This window comes from Perissodus microlepis, chromosome 15 (assembly GCF_051167445.1).
Source record: "Perissodus microlepis isolate ML-2025 ecotype Zambia chromosome 15, ASM5116744v1, whole genome shotgun sequence".
Taxonomy (NCBI): domain Eukaryota; kingdom Metazoa; phylum Chordata; class Actinopteri; order Cichliformes; family Cichlidae; genus Perissodus; species Perissodus microlepis.
Window position 1 is genome coordinate 7,446,670 of NC_140475.1, and position 15,613 is coordinate 7,462,282.

At 42.1% G+C, this 15,613-nt stretch overlaps 2 protein-coding genes across 4 annotated transcripts in view; both read right to left on the reverse strand.

Moving 5' to 3' along the window:
- Positions 1-568, reverse strand: part of LOC146371567 (estrogen-related receptor gamma-like) — a 35,361-nt gene extending 34,793 nt beyond the window's left edge. Inside the window, exon 1 of the mRNA XM_084952798.1 lies at positions 239-568. The gene's annotated coding sequence lies outside the window, so the exon portion shown is untranslated. The remainder of the gene's footprint in view (positions 1-238) is intronic.
- A 579-nt stretch (positions 569-1,147) lies between these two features.
- Positions 1,148-15,056, reverse strand: gpatch2 (G patch domain containing 2). 3 transcript variants are annotated; one of them, XM_084952793.1, is made up of 10 exons: positions 14,853-15,056; positions 13,793-14,036; positions 12,874-13,421; positions 11,994-12,058; positions 10,872-11,069; positions 7,303-7,423; positions 6,956-6,995; positions 6,644-6,708; positions 6,421-6,509; positions 1,148-3,741 (listed from the first exon to the last, which is right to left on the reverse strand). In XM_084952793.1, exons 1-10 carry the CDS (start codon positions 14,900-14,902, stop codon positions 3,572-3,574), a joined length of 1,590 nt encoding a protein of 529 aa, XP_084808919.1. In that variant the 5' UTR covers positions 14,903-15,056; the 3' UTR covers positions 1,148-3,571. The 3 variants fall into 3 exon arrangements, with proteins under 3 accessions (XP_084808919.1, XP_084808918.1, XP_084808920.1); XM_084952792.1 differs by having other exon boundaries at positions 12,871-13,421; XM_084952794.1 differs by lacking the exon at positions 14,853-15,056 and adding an exon at positions 14,716-14,812 and having other exon boundaries at positions 12,871-13,421.
- Between the last annotated feature and the right edge of the window lie 557 nt (positions 15,057-15,613).

Consider the following 15,613-nt stretch of genomic DNA (forward strand, 5'->3'; position numbering starts at 1 on the left):
TGAGAGATGAGTTCACCTGGGATCAGAGCAGACCTTCACCTGCTCTGGCACACACACACACAGACACACACTTCTGCTCCAATTCAACACCACACTGGACTGTTTCGAAGGAACAAAAACAGAAAACACACACACACGCACAAAACCACATCACCAACACATTTGCTGCAATTAAAAGAAACCTTGCATCTGCTACTTCTTTGTCTGCTCAGCCTTATTGCTCTCACTCAGTACTCACTGTCAGTTTCATGCACTGGCTGGCTGGCTGGTCCTCCGCTCTATAGCTGCAGTCAGTCAGTCTCAAGGACAAACGCTCCAGCTCTCCTCGCCTCCGGTCTCTGTAGCTCAGCGATGCAGCAGCACGCGCACGCACGCACACACACTCCCAACACACAAAAATTTCATAAACACACACATTCCCCTCATCCTCCCTCCCTCTCTTTCTGTTCTCAGCGTCTCACTCTGATCCAGTGCTGAGTTTACCTGCCTACCTTGCTCGCAGGGGGAGTCCTGAGAGAGTGTGTCAGACAAAAAGTGTGTCTAAGAGCAGGGGTGGGTGGTGGGCAGACTGTTGGAGGGGTGAGGGAGAACACAAGCCAGCGTACCCTTATATGCAGAGGGAGGAGGTGAGTAGAAGGGAGGGTAGAGGACACACAGGGTTCCTGTATTCCCACAGATACAGAGGAGGGATTTCTATTGCAGCCTTGCAAAAGATGGGAGAAAAAGAGAGGAGGGAAGAAGACAGAGAGAGAGCACGAGCATCATATTTCAGTGATGTTGAGTCAGCATGTGCATGGGATGTGTGCGTTTATAGAGTTGGAAATATTTCGAGGCCACGTTCTTATTTGTAGAAAGCTCTCTTCATCAAAAGGGAGCTGCGACCGTGCCGTCTCAAGAGCAACCAGAGAAGAAAGTTCTCCTGGTTTGTACTTAAAGGGCTCACATCCTGATCGGAGTAAGTTGCCTCGCTGATGATGTACGTTTTACAACTTGATTTCAGTGTCCTAAACGACTGCGGATCATGATGCTCTGTTTAACCAACTTTAAAGCCTCAAAAATATTGGTTTAACTCCACAGGACAACTCTCAAAATTCAATCCCGTTGTTGTTAATATGGGTAAATTAGTAAAAGAAATTAAACACTTAAATGCTGCATAAACTGCTGCTTTATTAAACCACTAATCTACATAATACTATGCAAGTAAAAAGAGCCCATGATCAGGCCGAAAAAAGAAGAAACACAAAACCCATCAAAGTTCTATAGGCAAAAAAACATAAAGAAAATCAGCAATTTGGTACATTTTGGTGTAAGGAAGGCGCTGGTCAAGAGAAAAAGGCCTGAAAAACAACAGAAGAGAAAATTTGACAATCGCAGAATTCCTTTTCCTTGACAAAGAAAAACCTTTTCACAATAATCCAAGACAGGAACACTCTCCAGGAGGTAGGTATATCATTGTCAAAGTCTACAATCAAGAGACGCCTTCATGAAGGGAAATACAGGGGGTTTACGACAATGTGCAAACCAACGTTTAACCTTCAGAACAAGAAGCCCAGATTAGACATTTAAAACTATTAATTTTTTTTTTAAACAAACAAAAAACATAGATGTTCCTAGTGGAAACAGTTGATTTATGGAGAAGATAGGAAAGGCCCATTATCTACAACATAACCACAGTGTTAAAGCATGAGCATGTATGGTTCCAGAAGAGCCTGGTTACTTGGAGTAACCTGCTGTAGTGATGATGATGTGGCTGCTCACCGAAGCAGCAGGATGAACTGTGAAGTGTACAGAGCAATAGTCTCTGTGCAGGTTCAGCCAAATGCTGCAAAGCTGATTGGACAGCACTTCACTGTACGGATGTATAATGACCAAAACATACTGCAAAAGTAACCCAAGAACTTTAGGTCAAAGAAATGTAGTGCTCATAAAAATGCTGAGTCACCTTAACCTAAGTAATCAGGCTTTTTTTCCCCCCTTTCTTCAAAATCCATCCTCTACCTGGGGCTGCAGTAAAAATGTAGAGATTTTTTATCAAATTATAATCATCAGGAAGGTTACCTTTGAGCCTTCTTACAAAAAAAAAAAAAAGACAATCTAAAATCAAATTAATAAACAATTAATGCGTTAATCTTTTTTGCTTAGTTTCAGATTTAACAGTTTTGGTTTACAGAGGCTAAATTTCTACTGTACACGCTTTTCTTCCACATCAGAGCTCCACTCACATGTCTTTAAACTGTCACGAGTTTAATGAGGTAAGTTAGGTCCTAAGGTTAAAAGCTGTTCAGAGGAAATACTGCTACACTTGAAATATCCTGCATCATTTCTAATCAACATCTTTCTATTTTTTTTCTGGCCCCTTGATCTCTCAGCTGCACTTAAATTTACTTTAGCTATATATCCACAACAATCCGCTGTGTCTGGCCAATATGCTAATGGGGTTAAATTACCCAACAGCTGCATAGTAAATAATACAATTAGGTAAGCAGCCAACTTATTTTAATAAATGCGTCTGAGTTCCTGTGTTGTGCCGCAGGTGTCTGATTAGACGTTAGCCAGCCCGCACTTCCCCACAATCCTGCGAAAAGGTCTAATCAAGCAAATTAAGCGGAAAGCACCGGTTAAACACAGGTTCCTTCCTTCAAGTGTGTGCACTGAAACGCCAAAATGCTCATATCATACCGTGTGACTGTGTAAAGTCACAGAGCGTGCTTACTCTTGGCTACGTTTGCAGCAACACTGTTTAAAAACCTTAAATAACGTTCAATGAAACGAAAAGCAGGGTGTGGTGAAACTTCGGGCTTCGTGTGCAAATGTGTGCATACTGGTGCTAAATGAAGAGAAATTTGTAACTTGGATTTTCAGCATTTTTCTTTTTTTTTGGGAGAGAGATTAAAAACATTCCCATGACAGGATTTCTCCAATTAAATCAACAATAAAAAAAAAAAAAGGAATTGGGCGGGGAAAAACATCCAGAAATCCAAACTTACATCAATAAAGCGTACCCTAAATTCATTACAATTAAAAAAAAAATAAGAATAATCTTGAGGTATAGCCTTCTCAAACAATTGATTTTAAAATTATTGTGCAACATCAGACAAAAACCCTATCATTGATTCACTAACCAACACAGCCGACTGAAAAACCGTTGCCGTCGTCACTGGTGACCTGAAGCAATACTATTTGTATGTAGTCAACAGCACCCCAGTTCTCTGACCAGTAACACTGGCATCTGAGGTAACGGATGAGACATCACATCACTTTCTCCAACATGGAGTTTCTCAAGAAGACGCATTTGCCATTCTTGTCTGTGGATCACTTTCCGTCCTTTACTTTCACATGTTAAGGAGTCTGTGCAGAAATCTCAGTCTTCTTGCAGTTTCCCCAACATGGGAAAGTTTAATTTTTGTTTCATCTCAGGTCGTTTGCTACGATGAGCAGCGTCCTTCTCTTGTTGTTCGTGCGCCTGGATTATTCCAGACCTTTGTGTGTGTGTTTTTTTTGATAACCCTGAGGAGAATTTCATCTCGTCCCTCCTTGGTGGGGTATATTATCCTGGCCTCACTCTGGGTGTTCAGCTGAAACCCAAACCCGTGCCTTTAGGTCTCTGGGTGGCCCGGATGGGCTCGGTAATGCCTCTTCCCTCAGGACCCAGGCCCATCCCTGGACTCCAGCCCATGGTTTGCAGCATGCGGTTCCCCATGTTGGTCTCAGGGATCGGAGGTGCGTTCTCCCCGACCACTCCTGAAAACAAAGTTCACAGATTAAAGAAAGCTAATAATTTCTGTCTACGCATCCTCACTCATACCATGTTAAACACTACGTACAAGTGTCAGCTATAAAGGAGATCTTCAAAGCAGCTCAGACAATGTACACGTGAAATGAGTAAATAATAAAGTTAGTTTGACGTCATGCCCCACAAACAGTTTAAACACAAAGCTAGAGACAGTTATAGTGCAGTAAACAACTTAACATAACAGGAAATTCAATCACAGGTAAGTGGTACATAAACTCTTCTGATTACTTTCTCTCATCTGTAGACCGTAGCCATCTTCCCAGCAACAAATTTTTTTCCTCCCCCAAATAAAGTAAGGTAGACTTGCCTTTTATCCTTAGTCCCTTATTGCTATGTATTACTATTGCTATGTATGTGAATGGAGTTCACAGTGTAAGGAGTGCTTCGAGTACTAAGTCAGAGTAAAGAACAGCTATTTATATAAATTTCAGTCCATTTAGCTGGGACTGTACTAGAAGGGGGAAAAGTACTGGTGGCTGCCAGTGACACCCTCTCAGTCTCCTGGTAGATGTGCATATGGTATGAATTTGAAAAATGTAGGTGACATCTTTGTTATCATAGTCACAAGACTTTCAGGAAACTTGACCTCTAACCTTAATCTTAAAAATAAATAACTGGTTTATAAAACGATGACAAGATACATCAGAGCCAAGGATGCACTGAATACATGAAATTCCTTGAACTACACAGGAATAAAATGGCACCAGAATAATGTTAAATAACTAGTTTGTCATAGTACTATCAAACTGCTAAGCTTTTTTTTAGTCACATAAATCAAGGACAAAACATCTGAAATGTATCCAGTGGTTGGAATATTGAGGCAAAACAGCTGTTTTGAAGCTTTTTGAAGTTGATATGTGCAAAACAATTAGGTCCAATATTAGATCTGTTATGTTTTAATCACACAAGCTTAGAGATCGCTCAGCGAAAAATTTGTACATCTCAACCAGTTGGTGGCTGTCGGCTGTAGCCAGGGGAAATCAGTTGCAAATAAGGTGCTGCACCAAAAACCATCTTGTATTTGCATTGGTTGCAACACACTGTCTGCAAGAGTGCAAGACTGTCTTGCTTCAAAGTTAAAGTAAAGAATCTGCTCGGCAAGTAATTTGCAGACAAGCATGCAAACTAGTGGCGGCCTGCTTGCGAACAAAGCAATTGCAAGAAGGTTTACAGTGCAGCACCATATTGGTCTTTTTACCTACTGTCAACCTACTTACAACCAGCAACCACTCGCCAACCTTTTTTTTTAACATTATACATTTGATTTGTGGCAAAACATTTTATGCTTTTTAGTCACTTTTAAAGAAATTAAAAGTGAAAAAAAAAGTTACTAGCAGTATTTTTTGGATTTACAATACATTAACCCTAAAACATTAAAATCCTCTTTCTTGTTTACAGATCTGACGTTCTGTCTATCTGGTGGTTCAGCTTTAGTATAAACGTAACCATGTAATTGACTTGGCCACATTTTCAATGGTGTAACAAATGCAAGCAGTGAAGGGAAGATCATGCGTGTCTGTCTCAGACACTGATCATTTTGTCCTCCCTCTTCCTGTAAGTTCCCAGTCCAGTCACAGAGTGCAACCTATTACCCTTTTTAATCCTCCTTTCATTTGTATGCAGGGCAGAGTAAAGCTGCAAGCTCATTTGCAGACACGACCGTCTGAGGGTTCGAGCACGCCAGGAAGGACATTTGGCCTCAGAGTACAAATATGCGCCAAGTGAGTGTCAGATATGTACACAATGCAACACTGAATATGCCACAATGATACTTTGGCAGCCCAGCAGACAGTGGTAATGTTTTCCATGTGCTTGCTGGGTGTTGCCGCCCTATTTAACTGATTTTATCCAAGTTTTTAAGCAGCCACCTTAAATAAGGACCTCATGAAGTTGAAATTAATGTTTGGTTACACTTTTTTTGTCTGCCCAATTTCTTTAATGTGTGCTCCATTTCTTCTGTTTTTAAACACAAATGCTTACCTTTCTGTTGGGCCTGGGCATAAATTAAAGAAGCCTGCACCTGAGCCAAAGCATGCATGACTCTTTAACCCACAACAGACAGCCAACTTAATCTCATAAAACACTTCAGTACACTAATGTGGATACAATGTCAGCGTTTAGGTATAAATTACAATCAAAAACAAGACAAAGCTCCAAACTAAATACATTACAGGGCCAACATTAGCATTAACTCGTCCTTGCTCCTCCAAAAGGTTAAACTGGCCCAGAGGTAAGAGGAGTAGTTTTTTTTGGAGGAGGTGGAGGGGATGAGTGGCTAACGGCTAATCCAGTATCTCTGCTGTGGCAGCGTGATTTAGCCAGCTGACTCTTGTCCAGCAAAGCTTAGGAAGGAAAGGGCTTTATTAATGAGAGAAGGTGGTGCAGGAGGGAGGATATAAAGGGAGAAAGATCCGCTTTCTCAAAAATATGCAGTTAAAGCGCACATTTCATCCCAGTCTGTACAGCAGAAGGTGTGGAGGAAAGCTTGGACACATTGAGCTCAACTAGGAGGAGGAGGAGGGGGAGGGGAAGAGGAGAACAGAAGAGAGCCAAAAATACAATAAAAGGAGCAGTTGGTATAAAGTGCCAGATGGTGTGCTAGGTGAAGCTAGGTGTGCATCCAATACCTGAAGGTGCAGTGGAACCAAGGGGGGCTGCTTTGCGCCTCCGCTTGATATCCCCTGTGCAGAGCGAGCCGAGGTGTCCGCTGGTCTGCCTGTAAAACCAGTCAAGACACGCAAAAATATGATAGCACCCATTTGATCTTAAATAACAAGAAAAGTTCTCATCCCTTAACAAAAACAAAAACAAAAACAAACAAAAAACCCAACGAAGTTAAACTGTTCTCACCTGCTTGCTGTTTTTACTGAGCAGGTCCTCCGATGCCCTCTGTCTGAGAGTGGGTCCCAGTGCAACTGAAGGGGCAATGAGGGAGACACAAAAGAGCGAGTTACCCCTGGAATGAACTTTGTATTCTGCATTTTAAAGTCATTTTGGAGGCTTTTTTTAGCCTTTTTTTAGGTGGGTGTAGAGAGGATAGGAAAGCTGAGGAGAGAGAACAGGTGAAGGAAGGACAGTGAATGGCCTCTGAGTGAATTCAAACCCTTTTATTCCACAATAAAAGGAATAAAAGGGAAAAAAAGAAAGAGAGAGACAGCTTACCTGTCCGTGTTCTCTCCTTGAGCCTGAGCTGAACCAAGGCCTGTCGGAGATATTATGGTATCATTACACAGAAACTATTGCTTCTCGTCAACCACAGAAACTAGTGCAGATCTCCCAAAGAAAACAGGATTATCAAGATCTTTCTCACATTAGCTAACACACAGGCAAAAGCTGAATGAGGTCTCATCTCTCTGTTGTCAAATAAAATGCTTTTATGATGTCAGTATAAAATTGATCATATCCTGCAGGTTTTTAAGTTACTTTTATTAATTCTTCAACACCAAGGTTACTTATTTAAATAGCATCTTTCATAAAATGGAAAAAGTGATCATGCAGAAAGAACTCACTCGTGGGTGTCCTGAGTTTGTCTGCTCAATCTTTCGCTGAAGCCCTGACTGGAGGTTCCCTGCAGCCCTGCCTCAGGTACCTGATGGTTGCCATGAAGGCGGCTCAACCGGGCCTGGAAACCTGACAAACACCAGCGCAGGTTCATCATTATTTAACCTTACGATAAGATCAGTGAAATCACTCAGTCGGTTGGGTCAGGAACATTTCAAGGTAGCAAAACACTGATACATCTTTTGAAATCCCAGCTTATATTTCAACAGGTTTGTAAACAGAGCATTATCCACTGGAAGCTGAGGTAATCTCAGTATGATGTACGGAATTCAACAAATTTATTAGACCACCTGGCAATTAAATAGTCCTAATTCACACGTAATTACCAAAACGCTTCATTTTTATGGCCTCCTTTGGAGCTTTCACAGAAATGGAAGCATAATGGAATCACCACCGTAGGTGCATTGCATCTAGCATTGAAACATTCTGGAGCTTTTCTTGGGCATAAACACAACAATGCTGACCAAAGAGTTTAAACTTTAACTTTTACACCCACAGTACCTTATTCCAGGCACCTGCAGTCCAGTGTTTGTGCTCCTGGATGTCTCAACAATGGCTTCTTAGCAGCTAGCCTTCTTTTTAAGCCTCGTTTTTTCAGCCCTCTGCTTATTGTCATCCTGAAGACCTTCACATCAGCAGTGATTTTCTTTCTGCCTTTAGTACTTAAAACTTTGAAGAACTGCACAGCTGTTTTCTGCCTCTTCCTCTGCACATTTTCCAAGCATCAGTCTCAGCAATTGATTGGTCCACAGCATACATGACCACACTGTGAGAACACTTTAAGTCTTGCCCAATTTTGTCTCAAAGCATACCCAGCATCAAGAAGCGCTTTAATGCAGACTCTTTCCTTTTCATCGAGTTCTCAACGATTTACCATTTTGAAAAGGATCGATGGATTTCAAACTGAATTCACTCATTTTTCTGTTTAGGAATTCAAGTGAATTAATTTGGCATCTTAATCAAAAATAAACAACTTTACTATTTTTTTCTATGTTTTTTGTAAAACAATACATTTGAAAAATCATGGCTAAGAACAACAATTATATTTTAACAATCATTTTGATTAAACAGCTTGCACATACTGGTGGATAATCCATTGCAGAAACATAAAAAATGGTTTTGGTAATGACAGTACCTTTAATTTAGGGTGGCTGTGGCATAAACCTGTGGTCTAACAAATCTGCAAAGTTGCTCCAGCTTGAAGTCCAGCAACTATGCTGTGTGATGTGGGCTCCAGCTTTTGGGCACTGATGTGAAGGTAAATTAGGCACCAGCACCACATTGGTTGGAAAATAGGTAGGAGATGATATGTCACGACTAACAAGGTGTGAAGGGGGGGGGGGGAGCTAGATTAAAGGTACTGTCATTACCAAAACTGGAGGACACTCGAAAGACAGCTTCATGCAGCACAAGTCTGAAAAATGTTCTTTTCGGTGCTGAACGCTGCAAACAAAGCCTTTCTTCAGAGATGTTACTCTGTTATTCCATACATCAGTTTATTGCTGTAATGCTGATATGTCAGTGTGAACCGTTTGCCTCCTAGTGGTCTGTAGTAAGACTGCAACAACTTTTCACAGTATCTTCACTTTGCCCCTCATATATGGGCTCAAAATATGGTCATAAATATTTTGTACTTGTAAAAAAGATTTGTACTTATAAAAACGATTTGTGTGTGCGTAAAAACGATTTGTGTGTGCGTAAAAACGATTTGTGTGTGCGTAAAAAAGATTTGTGTGTGCGTAAAAAGAACTTGTGTGTGCGTAAAAAAGATTTGTGTGTGCGTAAAAAAGATTTGTGTGTGCGTAAAAAAGATTTGTATGTGTAAAAAAGATTTGTGTGTGCGTAAAAAAAAGATTTGTGTGCGCGTAAAAAAGATTTGTGTGCGCGTAAAAAAGATTTGTGTGTGCGTAAAAAAGATTTGTGTGTGGACTTAGAAAAAAAAAACCCTGCAAGTTACAAGTACGAATTTTGACCCTATTTTTCTTCCTTTCATCTGATTGGTCAATGTCATGTCAATCACAAATGTAACAATCCAATCAGAGAACAGATGGGTTTGGCTGTTGGAGGGGCGCTTTTTTTGAACTGCAGGTCTTTGAAGGGAATAAATGCCCTTTTACATGCCAACCCAGCGTTTTCCTTCATCACCACGAAGGAAAACAGTCTGTGGTCGTCCGAGTTTGGTGATTTTTGTGTCACAGGTCTACGTGTTTAATATAGGGACTTCCACAGCCTTTTCAACAGCGCTGCGGACCGCGGGGTGGGGCCGGGCAGTGTTTTGGAAATGACAGTCTTCATTACAAAGCTTTCTTCGTTATGAATTAGCATACATGTTTTTATTGAACATTTGAAGAACCAGCAAAAAAAAACAGAAACTCTTGTAGAGGACATAAAGTCAGAGATAGAAAAGACAAGGAGCAGGTGCATCTAGTACAGGTAGAGCTGCTGCAAAAACCCACAGAGCCCAGCAGCCAGCGTAACAAATTCTGGATCCTTTGCTTTTAGTTAGCAGTTAGCATTAGCAGCACATCCTGCGTCTGATGTGAAAGGACTTTTATGCTGCGCACTGTGACTCACAGCAATGGTCCTGGGTCAGCCCTGACTTTGTGTTAAATTAATCCTAAAGTAATAATGGTATTTCTAACTACTGATATACCACAACTTTTTCCTTTCAACAGCTACTGAAAGTTAGGGGACCTAGCTGCTATCGGATATTTATATAGAGATCCTCCAGCTTCAAACTGTATCACCCTTCAAGGACCTGCAGTTCAAAAAAGCGCCCCTCCGACAGCCAAACCCATCTGTTCTCTGATTGGATTGTTACATTTGTGATTGACATGACATTGACCAATCAGATGAAAGGAAGAAAAATAGGGTCAAAATTCGTACTTGTAACTTGCAGGGGTTTTTTTTCTAAGTCCACACACAAATCTTTTTTACGCACACACAAATCTTTTTTACACATACAAATCTTTTTTACGCACACACAAATCTTTTTTTACACATACAAATCTTTTTTACAAGTACAAAATATTTATGACCACATTTTGAGCCCATACTCATACTAGATATTATATTACGTTATATGTTATAAAGCTACTCCTTCCATCTGCTCCAGCTAGGGGGCACCACAGGAGATCGTCGGTTTCCACCTAGTCCCCGTCTTCTCTCTGTCAAACCAACCACATTCATAAAACTCCTCTTTGCCCGTCCTCTTGCCTAGGAGCATCATCTTCACATCCTTTTCTCAATGGAGCATCATATCCCAGTTCTAATCCAGCTCAGAGAAATTCAGTACATGCTTGTTTCTCCCAGTGCAAATCTGGGCATCTTTAAATGAGCTAATGACTCCTTACATCCTTTTACATACAAACCTACAGTCTGTTCTTCACCCCTCTTTAGAGCCACCATTGCTTTGGATGGTTGACCAAAAAAGGGAGGGGGAGAAAAATAACTGCCATTGTGTCCAAGTTTCTAAGTGATTCAAATGTGACTCTGAAAGCAAGCACCAGAAGCCTACCTCTCTGTGCACCAGGGCTCATGAGTGGGAAGGATCCAGTGAGAATGCTGTTAAAGACAGGGTCGGCTAGATCCAGCTCCTCTGACCCAGTCTCCCTCTCCCACCAGGGAACAACTCCTGCTATCCCACAAGCACCCCCGGGCCCCGGACCGGAGCCCGGCTCACCCTCGTAGAACCAGTCACTCTGCTCATCGTCACCTAAAAGAAGGAGTATGAAAAATGGGACCTCACAGAAAAGCTGCTTAAACTCATATACAAAATGAAATAAAAAGCAATTTCACCATATTTAGAAATAACTGGGAAGGATCAATAACGACAAAAGAGGAGAACACAGTTTCTAAAAGCTAGCAAGATGTTTGAGAGAAGTGCTTTTATGTTGTTTTTACACCTGTGCTGTTTTTTTCTGTTTAAACTGTACTCTGGTTCATTTCCCCCCTCAGTCCAGTTCACTTGTGCAGGTGTTAACAGGGTAATCGCACTCAGGTACAGAGCAAACAACCACACCAAACGCTTTTAGAGGAGGTGGTCTAAGTCCGATTCCAAATGGTGTGTGAATGCAATCTGAGTCAACTACCAGGTGCATGCTGCAAGTCTGAACTAAACATCTTCACATAGCCAGGAGTGCTTTGCATTCTGGGGTGCGGCAGAGTACCATAGTTATTCACAAACAGTACAAACAGTCAGTGTGGGTTAGCAACTAGCTGTAAAATTAATGTAAATTCCCCATGTTGGACACTCAGCACCTTCATCTTCCTGTACTTAGTTTTGTTGCTCGCGCTCCAGACAAAATAAGTGGACTAAATGTTCTTACGTGGTTTGTACTGACCCATTTTGGTTCACTTTGAGTTTTTTTCTGCGTCAACAGAAACCAAACCACATGAAAAAGCTACAAGTTACAAGTACAAACTCATCAACTGACTTGGACCAGAGTATGCGAGCTATAGGTGTGAAAATACCCTAAAATTAGATTGTGTGCACTTCCTACAAAACACAACCCAACACAACCACTGTGTGCAGATGCGGACCCTTACCCTTTCACAAAATCCTCACTTCTGTGTGCACTTCTATGCAACATGCCAGACAGTTTTTGACACATACCTCAGTACACATCTCAGTACATACCTTGCCTCCCCTCATCATTTGTATAGAGGCCTCCATCACTGCTGTTACTCACACTGCTGGTCTCACTGAGAAAAAAAGGGTAGAAAAGGAAATTCAACCAAGTGTTTCTCCACTGCATGACTATATCACAAATCCACATATATTCCATGCATTTGCAAATAACATTAATGCTAATAAATAATACCTTAGACACTTTGTGATAATATATAACACAACAGTAACGTAAACTCCCCCATGTTGAACTACTGCTGGCAACCTTAATCTTTCCTCTGCTCTGCAGCCTTGATGAGCTCAGCACAGCTATCCACCTGGTGGCAATTTTTGTTCGAGTCCCCCTTCAGCTCACAAATGATCTCAAGAGTAGAATAAGGACTACCTCTGCCAGCTGCAGTTCATGATGGAAAAAGGCTGTCTAGCCCCAGGATGAGAGACTCCAGACAGTTCATTACCATCAAAGCCATAACAATAACCTTACTAGCCCTACAACGAGTAGGGAAACGCTAGATGGTAGTTAGCAAGTTTCCATTTAGATTTTTTTCTTCTTTTTTTCAACAATTTTTCATTCAATAAAATAAGTTCAGAATACATTCTAAATGAAAGCAGCCATCAAAGAACATGCATGAGAACTAACTAGTCTGGAACTGGCAACTTTAAATAGTCCCTTGTTTTTGGTGATCTATGCACCAAACACATTTCAGACATTTCAAAAACATTAAAAAAAAGATATTAATTTCAGACAACCAGCCCCAAACACTCCCTTGCCTGCAGTACCACAAACTGACACTAAGACTCCATAAAAATCGCACACAGTAGCACATACAGAGGGAGCTACAACATCGGGAATTACGAGGCATAAAAAGAAAGGCAAAACACTAACCACCTGTCACTCATGTCCTCATCCGAGCCCTTTTGCTCCTCCAGCTCCATCTTGTCTTTGGACCCGTCTGTTGGAGAACAGACGGGGTCTTCACTCTCCACCACAACCCCTTCATCAGCAGCTTCCACTCCCAGCCGGTGTGTCGCCAGTTTCCTCTTTTTTACTCTGTTTTTGTTTCCACTTGGCTCTACCAGTCCACCTCCGCAGAACTCCATGGCACCTCTTCCCTCACTTGCACCCAGTCTATGTGGCTTGCCACCAACACGGGCTTTGGGTACAGGCGGTGGCCCAAGCATAGTGGAGGTGGGAGGTTCTGGATCTATGGGTGGGTCCACAGCCATGCGTTTGACCTTACGTCGTCGCCTAAGGCTTCGAGTCCCCTCTGCTGAGCCCAGGACACCCAGGTCATCCGGCCAGAGCGGCCGTTTACTTCGCCCCATGTCGGCTGTGTAGGGGATTCGCCGTTTGGGGCCAAGTTGTTCATCTGAGTCACTGTTGTCACGGGCATGGCTATTGGCAGCAGAGACAGCTCCTGTACTGGCACGGTAGTCCTGCAACAAATGACACTGTGGTGAATACCAGGCTGTGATGCTGATGCTAAATTAAGACACTTGCATCAACACGAGTATGTCAGCTAAGACAGAAGCAACAGCAGTGGGGCCGGATTTATGAAACACAGACACATTTTTACCCAAATAAAAATGTTTGCTATTGTCCAAAACGCCAGACTATTTTAATATGTTTTGGATTCTCCCCCCCAGTTACATTTTTCTCCTCTTCTCAAAACAACTACAGCAAGCCAGATAACTACATCCTCAAATGTAGTAAAACTGGCTCAGCTGGTCTTAGGTAAGACTGTTGACACAGGGTTTCAAACAGATGTGTCTCGTCCCCAGTCCCTATTCAATTCACCCTATCTCACCTTATGTTCCTCCACACTGGACTCTGAACCCTCACTGAGGTGGCCCGTCTCCCACGGTGGATGTGGGTTGTCTGAGCGTCGTTTCCTACCCCTCCGCTTCCGAGCCTGTCTCTTTAGCAGACAGCCCACTGCCAGTGCATGGTCACCTCCATCACCAAAACCACCACGGGCAGCTTGCTCTGAGCTCTCCTCCAGCGCTGACACCAGGTCATGGACCAGCTCGTCCATCGTTCGGCGAAAGTGCCTGAGATTAAGCAAAAAGGAGGGTAAATACAATTTTATCTCACACCAGGAGTGGACAATCAGATACCTAAAGCACTTACAAACACTAACGATTTCGCGTGTGCACGTGTATTGGTATAGAGTATAAGAATGTAGCCATTATGTGTAGATTCCTATTGATGGGCAAACCGCAAGGAAACTTAAGAGACGACTCCTGACTAAACAGATGCAAATTGAAATGCTATCACGTCAGCTAGCTGTCGATAAGCCCAACTGACGGTGACAACTTTGGACATGGGAGTAAGCTAGCTGTAAAATATCTGAGACTATAGCCTGGTGATTATTCACATTACATAACGTCCATATCTTCCCAGCAAGCAAAGCTAGGGCTAACACACGATGGGTGCACTGCTGAAAAACAGTATTAACAAATCTCAGGCGATACCATTTAACAGCCCGCGATTGCGGTTGCAAGGTTCTCTAAATCGACGCTTGCATTAGTTTGCACTTTAAGTTGTTAGCTTCGAGGGCTAACGTTTTCTTGCTACTTAGCCAAGCCCTTCCAAAACAAACCCTGAACTACAGAATTTAAAAGCTGACCAACTGCTGGTACGTAACAGCGTTAAGCTGTAATAACACTCACGGCATTAACTTATGCTTAGTTTAAACAAGCGCCGCCAAAAAGTAAACAACAAACACACCCTAAAATATTCAGAAGAGCTTAGCTGCTAGCCTGTTAGCGCAGCTAGCCTTCTCTCTGCCTCTAGCCGGCTGATTCACGAGAGTGGAGTGGACGTGAACAATATGTTACGTCTCCGCGGTTTCAAACACCACCTACCAGCCAGTTCCCGCTTTGCCGATGGTTTTTAGATTAGCTGCACGGAACATGAAAGCCACCAAGTCCCCGCTATCCTTAGCCAGAAACAACGGACAAACACTGACACGCCACTGAAACCATTCTGGCACAAAAGCTAACGATCAGCTAACTGGATCAATATGCGACAAGAGGAGGACACTGTGAAAGCAGCAGCAAGGTACTGTGTTGCCTTTGAGTGCTGCAGAAAATCTACAGCATTGCGATGGGAGAAAGAGATCGTCAGAACATAATAATATCAAGGAGCATTATAATTATTATATTTAAATACGCCAAAACTGGATAAAATATATGTATGTATATGGTTGATAACAACATGTCGTATCTATAAATATTTGCGTACCATTAACTGTCATGTATGTACACGATAACTGAAAAGCTGCTGTTGCAATAATGTACATGAAGGCAACATCAAGCGCTTGACTTCCACGTGTATTTACCTGTATTGAACACTAGAGGACGGTGTAGTATAAAACTGGATCCTATGGTTGAACTCTGTTGGGCTATGAAATACAAACCGATCAGCCATCAGCCAGCAAACATTAAAACTGGTGACATTTGAAATGAATACATTTCATCTCTTTAAAATTAAATGTGCTGCTGGGAATCCTTGGCATTCGTGTGAATGTCACTTTGACACATAACACCCACCAAACAGTGTTTTAGACTAAGGAACCCCCCCCCCCATCCCCACCCTTTAGACTAACAAAGGTCATCAGTTCAAA